This window comes from Microcebus murinus, chromosome 3 (genome assembly GCF_040939455.1).
Source record: "Microcebus murinus isolate Inina chromosome 3, M.murinus_Inina_mat1.0, whole genome shotgun sequence".
Lineage (NCBI taxonomy): Eukaryota > Metazoa > Chordata > Mammalia > Primates > Cheirogaleidae > Microcebus > Microcebus murinus.
Genome location: NC_134106.1, coordinates 92,426,126 through 92,447,605, shown reverse-complemented (window position 1 = coordinate 92,447,605; position 21,480 = coordinate 92,426,126). Strand labels below are relative to the sequence as shown.

The following is a 21,480-nucleotide window of genomic DNA, read 5'->3' as shown; positions in this document are numbered from 1 at the left end:
CTGCATAATATTTAAACCTTTTTTTTTGTATTAGTTGTTAATATTTAAAAATTAGGAGATTTCACATAAGAATCCAGATTTCCAGAGTATTGCGGATAATGGGAAATTCTGGCAATATTGGCCTGCCATCGTGGTGGCCCTTTTGAGACCTGCAGCTTTGACTTCGCCCCACGACATCCTTTTCCCTTTGTGCTTTCTGCCTGCCCTGTGGTTATTTGGACTTGTTATCTTCAATTTGAATATAAAATTTACACTGTGCATGGGTCAGAAACTCAGCTTTGAAAGTCACTAAATTCTATTCCATAGTTCTGTTTAGTATTTTTTTTCCCTTCTTTTTTTTTTGAGATACTGTCTCACTCTGTTGCCCAGGCTGGATTTGAACTCCTGGGCTTAAGCAATCCTCCCACCTCAGACTCCTAAGTAGCTGGGACTACAAGTGCATGCTACTGCACCTAGCTTAGTTTTTTTTAAGTATCAGTTCTTTTATTTTAATTGGATTCATTGTTGATTAGCAGAAATGTGGGTCTTTTTAAATGTGTAGCACTGAAATTCGGTGTTGTGTTGAACACCAGTGTTGAATTGAATGTGATATTGCAATTCATCTTACTGACTGATGATCTTGTGAATAAAGGCATTTATTCAGTAGAGGAACAAAGGCAGTTTCTGACTTAGACACTCCAAACACATGGCCAATCTTCTAAATAGACCAAATGAGACCAAAGCCCAGTCCTTAAACTCATCTTTGTCTAGCACCCACAGTGGACGAGACTGCATCATGCAAAGGGGACAAAGAAGCAGTTGCCACCTCTTTTTAGAAAAACTAAACATAGGTAGAAATAAAGACAAGATAGAGCATAAAGTGAGAAATACCCCATAACGATTGGAGGGAGAGCCTTCTGGAAGTTCAAGGCAAGGAGGTGCTTCTCCCTTCTGGACATGGCAAAGGGGTCAGTGGAAGTGGACTTGGACTTGCTGTTGCTTCCCAGTTCACCTGGACTTCTTACACGGCAAAATGGATCTGAAGCATGATGAGTGACATGCCAAGGAAAGAGAGCAAGGACCCCTAGTGTGAATGTCAGGTATGTTCAGGTGGTGATCCTGACTGGTCATGGTATAGAATATGTTTTGAACTTGGCACAGTACGTAAAGTTCCAGGTGCATTGATGTGATTCATTAATCAATGTGTACACACACGCATACACACTCATATACGTGTGTGTTTCCTCTTCGCACAACTCGAACATCATTATCTGGGGCCATTTGACTTTATTTGGCATGAGTGCGTCATTCAATAACTTATTGCCGTGGTGTAACATCTGCCAATGCAAATTTAGGACACCTTATAAGGTAGTCATTCCAAATGGCACAGAATATCATTACCATTTATTTTTTAAGATTACATCAGAATTAATGCAAACTTAAAAATCTTAGAGAATTTGTGGACATCCAGTACCCTTCTCCTTTATAGCTTGAGAAGCACTAATCTAAGTTAGATTGGATCTGATTCATTTAATTGTATCTAAAGATCCAAACTGATGTTTTCAGTTCTGAGGTGCCAACTGAAGCTGACAGAAGGAAAGTGACTTTCTCTAGCTTGCATATTGGGTTGGTGGCAATAGAGAGACTAGAACCTTAATCTCATGTTCCTCTTGTAGTACTCATTCTACCGCAATATAGCAACCATAGAAATACTGCTCAAGGTTGTGTTATACAGACTTTTTTGGATTATTTTGGGAAACCCAATGGACCTATGTAATACTGCCAAGGGCAAATATGTTTTGAGACCAGCAATGAACCAACGCTCCTTGAAATGTATCAATATGGCAGGAGGTGTCAATGACTGAATGATTGTCCCCATTTACCCAGGATAGAGAAGTTTACTGGAGACACACGATTTTCAGTGCAAAAAACAGGATGCTTAGTTACCATATCTACAGATATATGCACACAGAAAGCCCCAACACATTGCTTTTGCCAAAGAGGCAATGCATTGATTTTATACATCTGACTATTTTTTCTAAAGTTTGCCTATTATTTGCAAAACTTTGTTCTAAAAACATATCCACAACTTCCCATTGGATGGTTACAAACTGAGTTTTGTTACGGGCTTCTATATGTAAAATAGTGTTGTGCTGTATGTTTATGTAATTTCTTGCTGCCATCTGCTGGCCAAATCCAACAGGATCCTGACAATCAACATTTTTTAATCTAACATTTAAATGTTTGAAGACTTTGCCGGAAAAATAAACAAATTGGTCAAATCAATTTAAGTCAAAAGATTGTTAGCAACTAGCCAACATTACGAGCCCTTAAAAATTATTAAATGTAGGCATTTTAAACAAACGCGAAAAATGTTTGGTTTTTTCACATAGAGTAGTAGCCTTTCTTGCAAGATGCCTTTCAGACAGCATTTTTGAAATTTTTATTGAAGTGTATTTCACATGGAGAAAAGTGTCCTTTTCGTAAGTACATATGCATGAATTTCCATGACGGGAATATACCTATGAACAGAATACTCTGCCATTGGCCACCGTCCCCCGAGTGTAACCACTGAGTTTTAGTGCCATCGTTTTGCTTGTATCGGTACTTTCTGTAAATGAAATAATGCAGTAGGAACTCTGTTGTATGGGACTTCTCATATAGCATTTTAATGCTACAGTAGCTCATATTTCTTTTCTGCCTGGACAATACAAAAGGAAAAAAGCTAAAAACATGAGAAGGCCCAAGTCACTCTTCTCATTTCGGTGTGTTTTCCTGTAGTCTTCGGGTGGGAGGAGCAGAGGCGTGTGGCGTGTTTGGGCGTGCACACGTTTCCGTCTCGCCAGGAATGGGACTGGATCGTGGGTGCTGCCTTACAGCCCGTGAGACTTCTGTTTCCTCCACAACTGACTGTGAACATTGTTCTACTTTCGAGAGTCATTTTGAGCAGAATACTTTATTGTACATAGAGATTTGACTGCTCTGACAGCACTGAGTCTTGCTTTGTGGCCCTCATGGGTGGCAGGTTGACCTCGGGGTCATAGCATAGCAGAGGGGGCAGGGGGCAGAGGACAGGCTGGTCCTTCACAGCTCCTTCCCGGCTCCCACTGTGCTGCCCCAGCCTGGCCAGGTGACTGCGGGCTGTGTGGTCAATGCTCTTCCTCCCCTCTCCTTTCCCCGCAGCTTCGGCATCTTCTGTGGTTTTGTGGCGAACCACCCGGTGCGGAACCGGGTCAAGAGGACTCGGACACTGGCCAACAGCAATTTCAAAGACTTGCGAACTCTCCTGAATCAAGCTCCAGAGGTAAAACCACAATCCATATATCCCGTGGCACTTTGTAATTTTGGCTTTTCGGAGTTCCTGTGTGTATTTGGAATTTCATTTGAACCTTCTAGAAAGCCGGTGAATCAATGTAGACTGGTGTTACCTTTTATTGTGATAGATGAAGAAATAAAGGCCTTAGGAAATGGTTTTCAAAAGAGTACAAAGGCTGGGTGCGGTGGTGGTTCACGCCTGTAATCTTAGCACTCTGGGAGGTCGAGGCGGGAGGATCACTCAAGGTCAGGAGTTCGAAACCAGCCTGAGCAAGAGCAAGACCCTGTCTCTACTATAAATAGAAAGAAATTAATTGGCCAACTAAAAATATACACACAAAAAAATTAGCCAGGCACAGTGGCACATGCCTATAGTCCCAGCTACTCGGGAGGATGAGGCAGGAGGATTGCTTGAGCCCAGGAGTTTGAGGTTGCTGTGAGCTAGGCTGACGCCATGGCACTCTACCCCGGGCAAAGAGTGAGTCTCTGTCTCAAAAAAACAAACAAACAAAAGAGTACAGAATTGGTGTTTTTATCTTATGTTATTAAGATATGACATAAAATTATAGTACATATTATAAAAATACTTGACCATTTTAAGGCTCTCATGATTTTTTTTTAATGAAAAGTCTTTGAATGCTATTATCTTTCCCTTTCTTGGCAGTATAATTAATTCAACATCATTTGCATAAAGGTATTCTTATAAAGACACCTTTCTGCTTTATAAACACCCATTTGCTAATATCGGTATAGGTGTGTCAAATTCTTTGGGAAGGACACACATGCACTCTTACACGCAAACGTGCTCACACGCACACATGCACACACACTCGGACATACTAGTTGTCTTTAGTGAAGGGGAATGGGATTGCTGAAGGGCAGTGATGGGAGGGAAGGGCTCCCTTTTTCTGAATTCCAGAAGCATGTTGTGCTGACATATTAGCTATTCAGAGCATTGCTTTAAGAAGCATCTGGAGGGTGAGGGGAGAGAGGGGCAGGTATATACATACATAATGAGTGAGATGTGCACCATCTGGGGGATGGTCATGCTGGAGACTCAGACTTGTGGGGGGAAGGGGGAAAGGGCATTTATTGAAACCTTAAAATCTGTACCCCCATAATATGCCTAAATAAAAATAATAAAAAATAAAATTAAAAAAAAAGCATCTGGGTGGGAACTAGTGTCAATGTGCAATGCTTGGGGGTAGCAACATGAAAAGAGGGTACCTCTTCCTGGATTCACTGGTGAGAGTCTGCCAGATTCCTCACGTAGGATGTGTTTGTTCTTCCAAATGCATTATATTCTAAAAATATTAATACGTTAAATATTGCACTAGTTTCAAAAATAGTTGGAAAATAAAAGAGAAACAAATGCAGGCATTTTTTAAATACATATTTTTTCTTACTTTTTTTTCAATGTTACCCTGAAATTTTAGAAACCATAAATGCAGGCATTTTTAAACATTGAGAGTAGAGAAGTCAATTTTAGCTATACTTTTATAGCCCGTACACAGATGGAAATGTTTCCTTTTCCCAATCTGGGACTAGGAATTTGTAATATTTTTTACCTATCACTCCAAAGACTTCAAAGAAAAACTTTACTCCTAAATAGTTGGCAAAATTAGACAGCAGTCATGGCTAGTGTCGTTTGGGATTGCTTTCCTAGTCCTACAAGGACGGTAAACTGTTATGACTTTGTGGGAAACTTATTTAGTGCAAAATATATGATGAGCTCTAACAAGTCTGTAAAAAATTGGGCAGAGAATGTGAACAGGCAATCTACAGAAGAAATATAACTGGCCCCAAAGAGAATAAGAGGCTTTACATTACTCTAGAAATCAGGGAAATGAAAATTTGCACAATGATGCACATTTTCACTGAGAAGATTGCTGATAATTATTTAATAATAGCAGCACCCAGTATTTCGAAGGGAGTGGGAAGACAGGTGCACTGAGTCACAGGAAACAGAAGGGGAAGCAGCCTCTTTGGAGGCCAGTTCATAATGGTCACTAAATAAAATGGACCTAGCGTGGTAGATGGCAAATGGCCGTGAATTCTTGGTAAGTTTCTCTGGTCAAGAGGTAAATCTAACACCTGGTGTCTGGGCTGTCCCTGTGACGAGCTTTTGATCAGGAAAATAACGTGACTTTGTGCTAGTTTTGAACTTGGGCTTCCAGAGGCCTTGTAGTGTCCGCTCTTACTCTCTCCCTGCTGGTTACCCTGGGCCACCATGTGCAGACACCCCAGGCTGGCCACCTGGGGCAGGGAAGAGTCCACAGAGGGTGCGGGGGCCCACCTGTCCCCAGCCAAGCCCGTCCAACAAGAAGATGCACAGAGCCAATCCACAGAATCATAAGACATAATAAGTCAAGTTTTAAACCAATAAGCTTCGGAGTGTTATTAAGAAGTCTGGATGTCAGAAAATAGAAGCATCTCTAAGACCCTGCTGGTTATTTATTTTTTTAAATGATCCGATTCAGGATAACTTTTGTGTGTTGAATCTCTTTTTGTCTGTTTATCATGTGTCTGGACCTTAGAAGAAGTCTCATATAATTTTTTTTCCCCGAAGCAAATCCAATTTATACTGGCGCAGTACAACACCACCAAGGACAAAGCATTCTCAGATCTGAACGGTGAGTAAAGTTTAAAGTTGCCTCAAATTTGTATTTGTTCCTTTTTGTTGTTGTTAGTTTTGGCTAAAAGGTCCTGTGGCCCATCTCCCATAAAACATGAACTAAGAAATGAAGTACGTGAAAGTAGGGGGAAAACAGAAAAATAATTCCCCGGAGTTACCAATGACTTGCCATTTGTCCCTCAGTGATTAGGACCTAGCACTTCCTGAAAGCCTCTGTCGCACCGGCAGCCGGACGTTGCGTTTTTTTTTTTTTTTCATTTTATGGTTATCGTAAAGCTTTTGTGTTCTTGCATTCGCACGTGCTTGTTCTGCATTCGCCGTGCGGGAGAGAAATCGTGTCCCTGCCAGGTGCTCTGTTAAAGACACGAGGGCTCCTTAGAGAAACCGGTGGCTTCAGAAACAGCCGAGTGGAGACGGCTGGTCCCTGCCTGCTACAGGAGCTCACCTGCAGCTTAGCTTAGCGTTTCTCAATGAGGGGTGACGTTTGGCACATTCGGTGCCATCTGGAGACATTTCTGGTTGTCACGGTGAGGGGAGGGGAAACTGTGGGGCAGAGCTACTGACATCTCGTGGGTCTCAGCCAGGGATGTGCTGAAATGAACATCCCACGGTGCACACAGGACAGCCCCCGGTGTCACAATAACAAGTGTGCAGTAATAGTGTCTTTAATCATAACAATTAAAACCCCAGTCTAGCACAAGAGATTTGGGGACACAGAGTGATAAATGCCACGTTCCTAGTACAAATAAACACCCAGTCTGTGGTGATTAATTTTTCCCTGGGGGACAGCCGCGTGGGACTTAGAAGAGAAATCCCCACTCGGGAGTCCACGCCTAGACGGGGTCTAGGATGAAGGACAGATTTCACGGCGGGGGGAGGCCGACACTGGTTTGCCAGGCCAGCGGGACCTGCGGTGTGAGGAGAGTGCGGGCGGAGGGGGAGGAGGGGGTGAAGGAACAAGCTGCCCTCACTGTCCCTTGTGCTTCTCTGCATGTAGGTATTAATTTATTGCTAGGAGGCGGAATTCAAGAACGACTAAGACCCACCGTGATCCCTGTTCTTGATGAGATTAAGGCCATGGTGACAGGTGAGCAGTGTGGCGGGAATGACGGGCGCACGTTCCACCCAGGAGCCCCTGGGCTTTGCAGATTCTCTCACTCTTCTCTTGTTTCCCTAAGGGCTGGCTGTGGGGACAGCCACTGTCTGAGGCCATGCAGACAGGCCGGGTCCAGACACATTGTGTCACAGTAGTTTGGTTTTGCTCTTTTTTAAAGCTTGTGCCAAAGCTATTGTACTGGTGGTCTAAAAATCATTTGAGTTAATAACGGCGGGATTTGATAGGGGCCCACCACCTGGTTTTGTAAATAAAGTTTTATTGGAACAGAGCCACGCATGTTTGTTTAGGTATCGCTCATGGCTGCTTTTGTGCCATGATGGCACGGTTGAGTAGTTGCCACAGAAACGGTATGGCCTGCAAAACCTAAGATACTTACTATTTTACCTTTTGTAGAAAAAATTTGTCGCCCCCTAGCATAAAAGATGAGTAGCCTATTGAAATTTAGATCTTTCAAGGTCTATTAATTACTTTTTCCCTTTCCCCCCCAAAAAAGAGCAACTTTTAGAAACAAGGTATATACATATATATCTTAAGCCACCATGGTCGGTGATATAAGTGAGCAGATACGCTGATTTTAATAAACTGCATATTCTACAGCAATGAGAAAAGATCTCCCAGGCCCCTCCAAATGTTGAGAAAAAATGTCTGTGCTGGGCGCTTGATGGCGAGGACAATGTCATCTATGCAAAACATTTGTCACTTTGCCAATAAGGATTTTACTTTCATGAGCTAGCATTCCTGAGAAATAGGACATAAAGGAGGGAACTGCATGGAAATTGCAAAATCATGCCCGTTCCTTTCAGCGTTCCTTATAGTTCAACATCTCAGATGAACGTACAGGAACAGGAGGATGGACAAAACAGACCAGGAGTTCTTACAATTAGTCTTTACTAATTGAAAAGGTCCTTCCTTGCCTTTGTCCTTGTCCCTGTAAAGGGTCCAGCTAGAATCTGAAGGTGGGTCCTTGATGTTGATGCCTAGATGTCTCCAGACATCCCTTCTCTTCCTCACCAGCCATTTCCTTTCCAGGCAAGGAAACTGAGGCCCAGAAAAAGGATGTGACCTCAGAGACCATTGCCTCCTGCCTCCCTGTTCTAGCTTTTTCTATGTAGCTTCTCCCTCCCTTCCTCTGATCTTCTTCCCTCCCTTCCTTCCATGCCTGACCCCCGCCTTGTCATTCCAGTCTCACTCCCCATCTTGGACACTCATCGCTGTTCTCTTCCTCTTCTTGTAAGGATACCAGTTCCTCCGGATTAGGGCCCCACCATTATGACCTAACTTCCTCTTAATTACCTCCCTCAAGTTTCTGTCTGCAAAGACAGGCCAAGAGTTAGGGCTTCAACATATGAATTTGAGGGGATGCACTTCAGTCCATGCAATTGGTAGCTGGGAAGTGGTAGATTTGGGATTTAGACCCTGGTCTAACAAAAGCCTGTGCTCCCTGTACCATCCCAGATGGAACTCAGTACGCTTGGAAATGTTAAGCTGTAGGATGCCACTGTGGCATCCACGGGAAGCTAACATAGTGTACCTTTGGAGGAAGAGTTGGGAATCTGGGGTTCAGGTGCTGGTGTGGCCACAAGATGATGCCAGGCATCCCTGCACCCCCATTCCTCATGCATCAGCACATCCGAACGTCAGTCTTCCAAGATCGCCTGCAGCCCCCAAATTACATGATGGTAAAGCTGTGCAAAAGCATATGAATGATGCAGTGTGGTTGGTGTATGCCTTTACTTTTTGCCCAATATTCCCACAATTTTAAATAATCGAATTATAGTGCTTTTTAGATTAAAAAGCAATTAAAATGGTTCTTATTTTTCTCTTCAATGCTTCCTGTGTTATTATTGTTTTTTTTTTTTTTTAAAGTCCAAATAAGTTAAAGTTTAGCCTCTGGTATTGCCAGAACATCTTAAAACATGCTTAATAAACAGCATGAGCAAATGTTTTGCTAAAAATGCTTTGCAGGCTTATGTGTTTAGTGGACTCTGGAGAAAGGAGAAGCCTGCAAATTTTTTTGTGCAAATCATATTTGGGCTGCAGGTCCAGGACCTATAAAGGAAATGTGCTATGGGCTGGTAAAATGTTAATTAACTGAAATTGAGAATCTGAAATATCATTTCCACTTCCTTCAGATACATAATATATGTGACCTTGGTAGGCCTGGAATGACTCCCAGAGTTATAACGTAGTTAATATTTCATGGGTATAAAATGCTTTGAAGCTATTGGAAAATATTTATTACTTCTGAGTCTTTCCCGGGACATGACAGAATATTACCTGTATCCCAAAATGTCTATGGATGGTGCTGAAATACACACACATTTCCTGGGCCATCAGTTTATTTTATAATCTGTCATTCTTTGTTGTTGTTGTTTGTTACCCTAAAATAACTTATCTTGAACTCAAAGTGGAAAGGGCCATGGGGTAAACCATAGAATGTTAACATGTGAGGTGTATTTCAGCATGCTCATTTGCATTCTGTTATATGTTTCTGGTTGCAGCTGAGTTCTTTGTTTCTTATTTTGTTGTAGTTATTATTTATTGAGCCTCTACTATGAGCCAGGTATGGGGCTTCATACTTTGCTGACAATGCTTGGAGGCAGGTAGGAGAGATGAGAAATGGATGCCTAGGGTATTCTTTGATAGTCCTAAATATTACTGTAGTCTTGAATATTGTTAAGCATTCATTGAGCTGAAATTCAAGAGAAAATACTATTTGGAGCAGATTTTAAGATTTTCTATTTGGGCAAGGTGATAGAATTTCAGACCAAGGGGCATACAGTACAATTCTGGAACCCTCCCCAGGTCTCTGGTTGCAGTTCCTAGGCAGACCTAGTTAACTGGGGACCCCACCTCCTAAGAGGTCAGCCTCATGAGCACTTAGGACACAGCCTGCAACGACAGGCTCCTCTAGTAACCACCAGATGATCCAATTTGCTCCCTAACTTGCAGATGAGGAAACTGAGGTCTTGAGAGGTGAAAGAGTTTGCCAAAGATCCTACATAGCAAGGTAGAAGGAGAACTGGGATGAGACCTCAGGTTACTTTTGGTGAGATTCCACGGTACGGAAGCATTTATATGTATGTGTGCATGGCATGTGTGTGTATGTGTGTGTGTGTGGTTTTACCACTCAGGTCTTATGTGGCTGCCAGGGAAGGATGGGAAAACCAGTTGTTAAGGGCATCCACATTTTCCTTGAAACACTTGTGGCTTGATGCTCTGCCATCTGTTTTGTGAGCCACAGAGTAAAGTCTTCCTGACTAGGAAGACTTATTTGTTTAGAAGAAGAGGAATGCCCTCTAATTTAAATTTCATATCTTTTACTCCTGGGGCTTTAAGCCACTGTAGAAAAGAGTTGTAATTCACTACCTCCCTAGTTGTACACGGAGGGTGTCATTCCCCTGGAGAAATCAGGATAGCAAACAATTATTCAGGATTCCCTAGTACAGCTACTCGGGGGGATTTCGTATGTGCCAGTGAACTTGTGGTGAATCGAAAACACCCTAACTTGAAGCGTGTTGAATACACCATGGAGGATCCTGGTTGCCCTTGTGATCTGCGGCTGACAGGGAGCTGCAGTTCACTAGCTGCCCAGCACCTTGGGGCGTGGGGGTATTGTACCGTTTGTTGCTAACCCGGGAAAAGGTCAAAATTCAAAATGCAAAGTATGGTTTCTACTGAATGCATATCGCTTTCCAGCATCATAAATGTGAACAATCGTTAAGTTGAGCCATCGTAAGTTGGAGGCCCTCTGTATGAGAGTATATTCTGGGCTGTGGGGCTCCCAACTACCTTTTAGGGGTTTGAATCCAATCGGTCTAATCGCCACAATTTGTGATGAACGTGGTCGTGGTGTCAGCACTTTCTGATGAGGAAAGTGGCTCAGAGAGGTTCAGGAAATGTGTCACACAGCACGTAGTGAGGCTGGGATCTGTGCCTAGACCTGCCTGAATCTAAAACTGTGCTAGGTTTAGTTCCAATTCTTTGAATATTCATAGCTGGGTGTCATCAATTTTTATGTAGATTTAAACTGCTTGGGGGGGGGGTGATGGTTGACGTGTTTGGACTGACCTCTTCAAGGCTGGGCAGCGGCACCTTTGCCGGCTGCTAGCGGCCAGTTAGTGCTGTGCCGAGGTGTCCCCTCACGTTCCTGGGTTGCTGCTCGCCCCTGCTTCTTGCGTGAAGGAGCGGGAGAGGTGAGCAGTTGGAGTGGCAAGCCGAGGAGCCTGCGGTGGCCCAGCATGTCCGCTCGCAGCAGGCTCCTCGGCCTGCCGTCCACGGTGGTGGACAACTCACGTCCAGTTCCGTCCGGCCACGTCTGTAGCCCAGAAGGGCCTCAGTGCCTCTGCTCTGAAGTGGCTCTGTTCCCACAGTGATCAAAGAGACCAAAAAGGCCCTGGAGAGCATGAAGAACAGCCTGCAGAGCCTGCGCGAGGAAAGCGCACAGCTCAGCAGCGCCCTGACCAACGTGAAAAGTAGCATTCAGAATTCACTCAGCGACCCCGCCTGCTCTGTGCGTCCATCGAGCGAAACCTGCAACAGCATCAGGACGTCTCTGAACCAGCTGGAGAGCAACCTCGACCTGAATCAGGTGAGCAGCTGTGAGCCTGGGGACAGCTGGGCAGGGCTAAACGAGGGGTGGGGGGTTGGACCTGTCTGGTGCACAGCGGCCTGGCTTGGAGAGCCATAAGCCCCAGACCTCTATCAGCCTTCTCGGGCTGTCACTCACACCTTGCAATGGCCGCAGCAGGCGTGAGGAGTGAAGGGGAGCCCCTGCTTGGGAGTTCTCTGCCATTTGATGAAGCATATCAGAATGAATTCAGCCTCAAAAAGAGAAAAGGGGCCCAGTGCAGTGCTTGTGCCTGTAATCCTAGTACTTTGGGAGGCCAAGGCGGGAGGATTGTTTGCGGCCAGGAATTCAAGACCAACCTGGGCAACAAGAGAGACCCCATTTCTACCAAAAATAAAAAAATTAGCTGGGCTTGGTGGTGTGTGCCTGTAGTCCCAACTACTTTAGAGACTGAGGCAGGAAAATTGCGTGAGCCCGGGAGTTCGAGGTTGCAGTGATTTATGATGATGTCGCTGCACTCTGTCCCGGACAATAGAGCGAGACCCTGTCTTAGAGGGGAAAAAAAGGAATAAAGGAAGCAGAATACATTCATGTATAGCTTTAAAAATTAAAATATGTTTTTTAATGATGTGCCTAGTATATTAACCATGTATGCTGAAATAGAAGACAATTCCCCCATTTTCCTAAAGGAAAGATTTTTTAAAAAGAATCTGGGGTAATTTGGATATATAAAGTTCTGGGATAAAGACAAAATGATTGTGTCTATTCATGATATTTAATTTATTAATTTAGTTACATATACACCTCACGTTTTATATAAAATAATCTTTTACTATAGATATTCTTTTTCTCACTTCCACATTTTCTGAGTCAATTTTTTTCAAACATTTCACATGCAACGTGTATCTGCATATCTGATACAATTAGTTTTGGAGTCATCAAACAGTGTTTTAGAGCTTAGTTGTGTTTAAGTTGTTTGAGATAGAGCCTTTTGGGGCATAACTTTTTATTTTAGTGTTCTTTCAAACATGCAGAAAACTCTCCAAGTGTCAGCATTTTGCTTTATCCTATCATTTTGTTGGTTTATCTATTCATATCATATATACGCACAAAATAATATGCATTTTGTTTTTTTATCAAAAGATAAATTGTAGACATCATGCTCCTTTATCCCTAAGTATTTTAGTGCATTTCCCAACCTTACATAATCATTATATAATCATCAAATTTAGGAAATTTAGGACATACAACCGTGATCCAACATTATCAACTAATCCACTCAGTTTTCATTCAAATACTGTTGATTTTTCCAAAAATGCCCTTTACAACTATCTTCTTTTTTTCCAGGTCAGGATGACATGTCACTGTTCGTTGTCATGTCTGTCTCATTCTCTTGAACCTGGAACAGTGTCTCACTCCATCTTTTTCTTTTGTGACATTGACATTTTTAACAGGCCATTTATTTTGTATAGTGGCCTTCACTTTAGGTCTGTCTGATGTTCTCTCATGATTAAAGTTACATTTCCCAGGGAAATATCCGAGCAGTGATATTGTGTCCTTCTGGGTACATCCATGTCAGAGGCATGCGAGATTTGTCCCCGTATTGGTAAGAGCTAGAGCACTTCAAATCCATGTGTGTTAGGATGCTGTATTGGAAAAATGTATTCCAGATTGCTCACCAGTATAACCCTGACTATGTTACTCCTAAAAGTGACTTTAAAAAGTTTGCTTACAACTTTAACAGTCTTCAGTACTGAAAATTGTAAGGTCACACATAATACATCTGTGTTAAATTTGATGGCAGCAGAAAACCTCCAGAAGTCTAAAAATTGGTGCTTATAGAGGCCATTCTGAGCTAAAGGTGTTTTCCCCAAACAATACCCTATTCTTCAAAAGAAATTGAGATTGAACTCTATAATCTAGATACTTTAGGACTTGGATATAAGAGGACTCCCTTTTTCATGAGGAATAGTTTTGGGGAGGGGGAGACCACCTTGCCTTATATTTTGTTCTGTAAATTTTCAGCTTCCTCCTGTGGACGGAGAACTTGACAGTGTTAATGATGTTCTTAGAACCGATTTGGATGGCCTGGTCCAAAAGGTATGTTGTGGTGTTTTTTTTTTTTTTTTTTTTTTTTAATGAAGTAGCTTATTTTATATCATTTTAAAAGGTAAACTATTATGTAAGAAAATAGGAAACATCAAAAAAGCAGTGCAATTCTGGAGAGGGGTTGCCATGAAGGGTGATAGTTATTATCTTCCAGGTAATTTTGTTCATTCCAACTCAATACATTTTTGTTAGGCACCCATTATGTGCAAAGCACCATGCTAAGACCATAAGAGATAAAAATAAATAAATAAATAAAAAATAAAAACAAAAAACCCCCATGACCTCTGCTTTGCTGGGGCTCAGAATTTAGTGGGTGTAGTGCTGGACCCCCCACAGATTCTGATACAAAATGCTCCCCCTCTGCCAGTGTCAGCCCCGCTGGTTTATTTCTGTTCCTTCCCACTTCCGCAATTTGCACTTGCTGTATGCCTGGCCCTGTCTTCTTTCTCCCCTGCCTTTGCCTGGCTACTTCATTTTTTAAGATTCATATATCATCTTCTTAACATCTGGACTGGGTCAAAACCCTTTTTAACACAGTCTTACAGCATTGTAGATATGCTCTGTTAAGTTCCTCGTAACTGTAATTATTTCTTTAATGTTTCTGTTCGCCCACTGGACCATAGATTCCCAAAAAAGCAGGGACAGGATTGGTCTGGAATGCCATGATTTTCCCTAGCAGCTTGCCAATTGTTGCTATGTATTCAACCAATAGGTACTGAGTGCATAGGAAATATTTCTCTATGTGTTATAATTCAGTGATTCAGTAGAGTGCCCGGGACCTATAGGAAAGGGAGAGAATAGTTTTATTCTTGACTCTATGTCTTTCGGTGTGAAAGTCTTGAAAAAAAGCGAAAAAAGTGAAAAGTGAAAAAAGTCTTGAATATCTGTTAAAACACTCATCCACATACACTGACAAAGTGTCCCCATGAAAACAGGTCACTCGAAATTCTTGGTCTTTGCACTCCTTGGTGTCACCTTGTTTGTCAAAGGAAGGAATTGAAACAGGAGTTGTGTAAGGCCACGGAACTTCCCCAGGATGGGTGACATCCGCAAATCGAGACGCAGACAGATGGAAAGGGGTGGGGCATGCAGAAAGCCACGCAGGCACAGGTGTGCTGGGCAGCTCATTCGAGAAGCCGCAGATGTTCCTCTCACGCCATGTGACGTAGCCAGGCTAACGTGGAAACCAGCCGGCGCCGTGAATCTTAGGAAGGTTGCAGGTGCCATAGCGTTCCCGACAGACAGCGAAGAAACCCAGACGGACCCCTTCCAGAGGAGAGGCGCGGGACGCTTCGTTGAGTTCTTCGGGAATAATGATATTTCCCTCTCACGGACTTGGCCCCAAAGCCATGTAGCTTGGCGTGGTTGTTTTTGTTTTTGTTTTAGCCTCACTTACAATTTGTCTCCTCTGTAAACCATTGGGGGACATTACTTATTTATTTATTTTCTGTGAGACTGGATCTCTAATTTTATTTTTGTAATTGGAAAGTAATACTCTGTCTTGGGGAATTCGCTTTCTACCTGCGCATGGTCTGTTGTACAGATGAGGGTCTCTTGACCTCAGCACCGTGGACGCTCCGTGCTGGGTCACTCTTTGCGGTGGCGCTCGTCTGTGCGTTGTAGGGTGTTTATCAGCACCCCTGACCTCCACCCATTCAGTGCCAGTAGCGCCCCCCAATTGTGATAACCGAAATGTCTCCAGACATCGTCAAGTGTCCCCTGAAGGACAATATAGCCCCACTTGAGAACCAGTGGTATGGATATATGTATCCACAATAATTCCTAGGATCTGTGTGAGTAAATATGTTGATTTTAACATTATGGGAGTACTCTATGTGAAAAACCTTTAACATAGTTTTAAATTGATACAATGTAAAGAAAATGCTCTTTAAAGGGGATTTTTTTTTTAGCCGCTTAATGACCATGTAATGGTAATTTCAGTTATAAGGTGGATGGCGTATACTTATTTTACTTCTCTACTGTGTATTACCTTGCAAAGTGGGCGCTAGTGTACATCAATTTACTGTGTACATTAATTTATTTTGAAATATTTTTTAGGGCTATCAGTCCTTTAATGATATACCTAACGGGGTGCAACACCAAACCAAGAACATTATTGCAGGTAAGATTCCTAATTTGAGGTCAATTTTTTAAATCTTTGTTAAGAATTGGACAGTCAGTACAAAGAAAGGTATTGTTAAGAATTGTATTTTTCTTTTCCTCCTAAAAAAATAGTCTCTCACTAAAACTTCGAAAACTAAATATCAGAGCTTTTCAGTTGTGTCACCTTCAGTCAGTGATACAGATTAAAAGAAGAAGATAAAAAAAACAACAACCCTCTCATTCAGCACTTACGGGCATCATCCTGCCTGCCAGCGCCGCACGGCTGAGTGCCACCATGTGGTGACAAGTCTCCAGTGTGTGCTCACAGACAGGACAACAGCCAGTGGAAGGTGGAACAGTGTGGAAGGTCACGCTCTGATTGTTCTCACTGGGCAAAAACTGTAGATTATTCTATTTTCTAAACAAACTTAAAGTTTATTTCTTTGTTTCTCTTTTAGGAATGTTTAAAGATTTATTTTGTCTTTTGGCCGGGCGCGGTGGCTCACGCCTGTAATCCTAGCACTCTGGGAGGCCGAGGCAGGTGGATTGCTCGAGGTCAGGGGTTCGAAACCAGCCTGAGCAAGAGTGAGACCACGTCTCTACTATAAATAGAAAGAAATTAATTGGCCAACTAATATATATAGAAAAAATTAGCCGGGCATGGTGGCGCATGCCTGTAGTCCCAGCTACTCGGGAGTCTGAGGCGGGAGGATTGCTTGAGCCCAGGAGACTGAGGTTGCTGTGAGCTAGGCTGACGCCATGGCACTCACTCTAGCCTGAGCAACAAAGCGAGACTCTGTCTCAAAAAAAAAACAAAAAAAAGATTTATTTTGTCTTTTAGGACGATTTTCATCTGTCTCCTGGGGATGCTGATGTAATAGTATTTTAGGCTTCGAAGCTTGCATATAATGTTAGAGAGACAGAGTCAATATCGAGAGGGTTCCACTGGTCTTAAATTGTTGCATTGTGCCGCGTTTGGGTCATGGCATTTGTGGCGATGCAGAGAGAGAGGATGCAGTGGGCGCAGTTCTTTGTGCAGGGATGGGGACAAACCGGGGTATTATTTGCCTGGAGAAGAAATCTTTGAAGCTATGTAAAACTATCTTCTATTTGAAAAAATAATTGTAGTGCTTCTTTTTATCATTTGACCAAATGGTTTTAAAATACTATGTTAGAGATATTTGATTTTTCCCCCCTAATGGTATTCTTTTGACCCATGAAGAGTTTGGGCAAAAAGTACATCATCCTACTACATAGTGTTTTCGATGTTTTGTGGCTTCCCCTTTGTTTAATAGAAGATTCTACTTTAAAACGTTAAGACATTAAAGACAGAGTTCACACTTTCTTACGCTGCCATCTGAAGGCTAATGCATGCTCTACACATGACAGCCACCTGCTCACTAACCTCTGCGTTTAACTTTTGGTTTCCCCTCTCTGGACCTCCCCTGCCCACACGTGCGGCCCTCCCCCGTAAGTCCGACACAGCCAGTGCCCCATGTGCGTGAGCAAGGTCCATTGCGCACGGTGTCATTGCTTGAACACAAGCCAGCGTTTTCCTAGGGCCCGGCATCTGCCACTCTATCAGCCTGGATGGCAGGTGTTTATTTTCATGTCCCCAGCGCCCATGCTTTGGCCATCTGGTCCCTGCCTGAACATGTCTTGCAGTGCAGACCCTGTGCCAGGCTCTGAGAGGCGCTGGGCCGTGAGGCGCATCAGGCCTGTTTTTTAGCAGGGCACGTACACACGGCCCGTCATCACACTCGGGTACCGCGGCCGGGTATGCACAGGGGAACCCAGGTGGGGAGAGGCTGGTGGAAGGCTGCCCGGAAAACGGGACATCTAAACCGAGGCCGAGGAGGGTATTTGCTGAGAGAGAACCCCAGCTAAATGCAGCGTCGCCAGCGCTGGTGAGGCGGGGCAGGTGTGTCCTGCTTGAGGACAAGACAGGCTGAGAAGCAGACAGGGGCCCCAGGAACTGTTCCTCGAGGATGGGAATCTGTGTATCACATCTTTCAAAAGCCCAGAGTTAAAAAGAAACCCACTGAGACATCCTGGTTGGGGACCCGCAGGTATTTTCCTGCACAAGCCATTTGGAGATAGCAACGAGCCACTGTAGACTAACAGTCCTTTATGAGCCACTTGTGAACACCTGACGCTTAGCCGCTCATTTCTGGAGCTTTGACTTCTAGATGTCGCACATATGTGTAAAAAAGAAACACTTTTAAGAAGGTTCCCATTGTTTTTATGTAATTACATTTTGGACCGTGCTGCCATCTATACCATCTGTCTGGAGTTCGCCGGGAGCCCCGGGATCATGTTTTGAGAACTGTTCATCTTCTCTCTGCTGCTACAAAGAGATTTACTCTCTTTCAGAATCAGTGGGCTTTTAACTGATTAGTGTGTTCTTAGTATGTCCACGTCAAGAATCACTGTGGGTAAAGCCGACTTCAGAACACGTGGGAGCCCTCGTCTAGGATCCTGATGGACACTTTCCAGAAAGCTGGAGTTTCTCTGAGCTTATCTCCTCTCTGAGAAATCAGGATGGACATCAGCAGAGACTGTTTGACCCCTGGGAATACTATGGCCTTTTGCACTTAGGAGACACAGATATACTTGGTTAATTAAGTCCCAGTGGTGTGAGTCAAATAAAATGTTAACAAAAGTATCACCTGGGGTTACTTGTTCAAAAAATGGTCCCGGAGAATCGCTGTGTTCCTGAATGCAGTTTCTTAGATGGAAGAGTTATTATGATTATTAAATTATTTTTCCAAATTCACGTAACGGGGGCGTTAGCGTTAGACACACCCACGAGTCCATCCCCTTACCCGTGCTTTCTGAAAAAGAGACATACATACAGGGAAGTAATTTCACTTCGTGGGGCCTCAGGATCACGGTTAGTAATGTGGACAATAAGAGAATGTCTACCACGGCAGAATACATGCATCAACATTCATAGACGTGCCCGGCACACTGTGCGTACACTGCACGTTTTAATCACCCGGACCCATTTTTTCAGTGACGTAAGAAGGAGAAGAAAAGTCTGGCCTTCCTGCTCTGGCTTGCCTGCAGCACCATCTCATCAACGTCAGCGCTCACAGCTTGCTGTTTTGTTAAATAATTGCTCTTTGGTGGTCTTGGCTATATTCATGCTTGTTGTAGAAATGTCATATTTTAAACGCATACATACCATGGGAACACCTTAGAGTGGGTCAGCCTTTTCTGTCTGGTTCTGAAACAAAGTTTTTGTTTCCTCCATGTTTGCAAACGCATAATCTAGGTATCTCTGTTTGCAGATGTCAAAGGCATGTTGAATACCATCGGTTCGAGTGTCGACCGTGTCACCCAACGGATTCCTATTGAGAAAACATTGTCCACATTTGCTGTTTATATTAACAACACTGAAAGTTACGTCAACAGCAATTTACACAAATGGGAAGAATATGATTCATACTGGTGAGTGCCTCCTTTGAGCTCATATTACTAGCAGGGTGGACATTGGTAGGGAAAGGATAAAAATGTGACATTACCGCTAGGATAGTCTTACGAGAGCAAATTGTACAAAGGGTTCATGACCCGATATGCGGTAACCCATGTTTATGGTCATTAAACAAGTTGAAGTGCTTGCTTAGGCAAAGCAGCACATGTACCAAAATTGGAATGATACAGAGAATTCAGCGTGACCCTTGTGTAAGGATGACATGTAAATTTGTGAAGCGTTCCATATTAAAAAAAATAAAAAAGTTGAAGACTGGAAGTTCTTGAGCTAAATATTCAACAATTTATAATTTGAGGAAATATTCTTTTTTGCATTGGTTTATAAAATAAATACTTAGAAGCTGGTTCTTAGTGAAAGAGCATCTTCTTAGCTGAGACTCGAAACCAGAAAATTGCCCCCAGAGCTTGGGTGAGCAGCTGTTGTTTCCAGTGTTTGTTCCCCCATTAGATGATGTGGGCAGTGGGGTTTGGCCCTGGGATAGGACAGTGGACGTCCCTACCAGAGCTCTGGAGATGGGAGGACTTGAGGGCTCAGAATATTTAGATGATTGTCTGAGATACAAGCTTCGCTTTGCTCTCTGAAGGGTGCAGCCCCATGACCTGTCACTAGAACCACTCATACCGCCCAAGCCCAAGCCCAAGCCCCTGGGGGAGTCCAGAGACTCACTCTTCTTTGGGTTATTTCTTATAAAAGATCATGAGATAAATAATAAAATAATGACAACAATTGCTGGCATTTAGGGGACAGTTTCAGTGTGTTCACCAAGCACTTTCCACAGGACATTTCAAAATGGACTCACAAAAATCCTCTTCGTTGTGTTCCATCCATAACCCTGTTTCGTAGAAAAGGAAATTGGGGCTCAGAGAAGTGACTGATGTAAGGCCAGCTAGAATATGGCAGAGGTGGGTTTTGAAACCCCATCTGGCTCTGCTCTTAGTCATTGTCGTATAATCAACAAGCTTCAAGGGGCACCCGCCATGTTTCTACTGTGGGGCTCGGTCACCCCAGCAGGTCTCAGGACAAACATAAGACAGACCCTTTCCTCGATGAGCTCACAATCTCATCAGAGGTCAGAGTTACACAAATAAGAAAGAATAGTATAGTTATTTGTCTACCTGGCTGCCACCCGTCTCCCCTCCTCCTCCCACTGCCCTGAGACGATAAGCTTATTTGAAAAAGAAATTTAACTAAGCAGATGATTCTTTAACTCTAAAAGTTTTCTGAGGCCAGACTCCATGGCTTATTTAATTTTGTGTCCTCAGTGTCTGGAACAAATCTCCACAGAGTGGCTGCTGGTGGCTATTATTATAATTACCGAGATTGCTCTTAATTGAATGAAAAGCTTTAGTGGCGACTTTTGTCAAGAGGCACCAAGCAGAAGTAAATTCTTTGGTTTTTAGTGTCTTCAATGTTGGGAAGCATCACTAACCTTGAGTGTCCCTCCCTGCTGGGAAAGGTTGTCATATATTCCAGGAATGCCAGTAAGAGCTAATTGAGGATCCGTTGTCCTAAAATGTCTCCCAGGACCATTATGAAATGGAGATTTGCATTCTGCAGGCATTTGATTTAGGATGCTCATAAAATTCTAAATATTCCATGCACCTGCCACATAGAGTGTTTCTAGTTCAGTAAAGAACACAATAGCCCCAAATATTCCTGCAAACCATCCAGTATTTTAGAGAAAGGCCAGGGAAGAGAGTCCAGTGTTTCCTTATCTGTAGTCTCACCATGATCTATCCACATGCCATCATCATTGTAAGAGGCACTTACAGCACCAGGTACCTTGAAAGAACTTAAAAGTCTTAGGTGTATTTTCACCAGTAACCTTGGAGAAGCTCAGTAAGACCCACCTACGAGTCCCACGTGACACCTTGGGAAGCAAAGGCAGAGGAAAGAAGCAGTAATCCCACAACCACCGACCGCTGAGAGAGCACGTCAAAGCAAAGATAAAAAATAGAAGTTTCTCAGTTTGTTGAGTCGGGTGACTGAGGGTGGGAAGGGATATTTTCATATAACAGTATCACCACCTGAGGAATTGACCGAGGCCTCTACTACTGGACAGCTACGAATTACCCACCTGCTCCCAGTCTTAGTCCAGTGGTTGTTGTGTCATGATGGCTGTCCCCCCGTTTCACGTGGAATAACTCTGTGCTTGC

The 21,480-nt window shown here is 43.3% G+C and overlaps 1 protein-coding gene and 1 non-coding gene across 8 annotated transcripts in view; both read left to right on the top strand.

Moving 5' to 3' along the window:
* Positions 1–21,480, top strand: part of PROM1 (prominin 1) — a 105,550-nt gene that overhangs the window by 51,701 nt on the left and 32,369 nt on the right. For all 7 annotated transcript variants that reach the window (XM_076001106.1, XM_076001105.1, XM_076001104.1 and 4 more), the window contains 7 exons: positions 3,163–3,283; positions 5,864–5,927; positions 6,927–7,016; positions 11,420–11,637; positions 13,642–13,716; positions 15,784–15,847; positions 19,122–19,281. In XM_076001106.1, coding sequence (XP_075857221.1) covers positions 3,163–3,283; positions 5,864–5,927; positions 6,927–7,016; positions 11,420–11,637; positions 13,642–13,716; positions 15,784–15,847; positions 19,122–19,281 — 792 coding nt within the window. The remainder of the gene's footprint in view (positions 1–3,162; positions 3,284–5,863; positions 5,928–6,926; positions 7,017–11,419; positions 11,638–13,641; positions 13,717–15,783; positions 15,848–19,121; positions 19,282–21,480) is intronic.
* Positions 19,446–19,556, top strand: LOC142870317 (U6 spliceosomal RNA). The gene has a single exon (XR_012918740.1). It is a non-coding gene; the product is annotated as a U6 spliceosomal RNA (small nuclear RNA).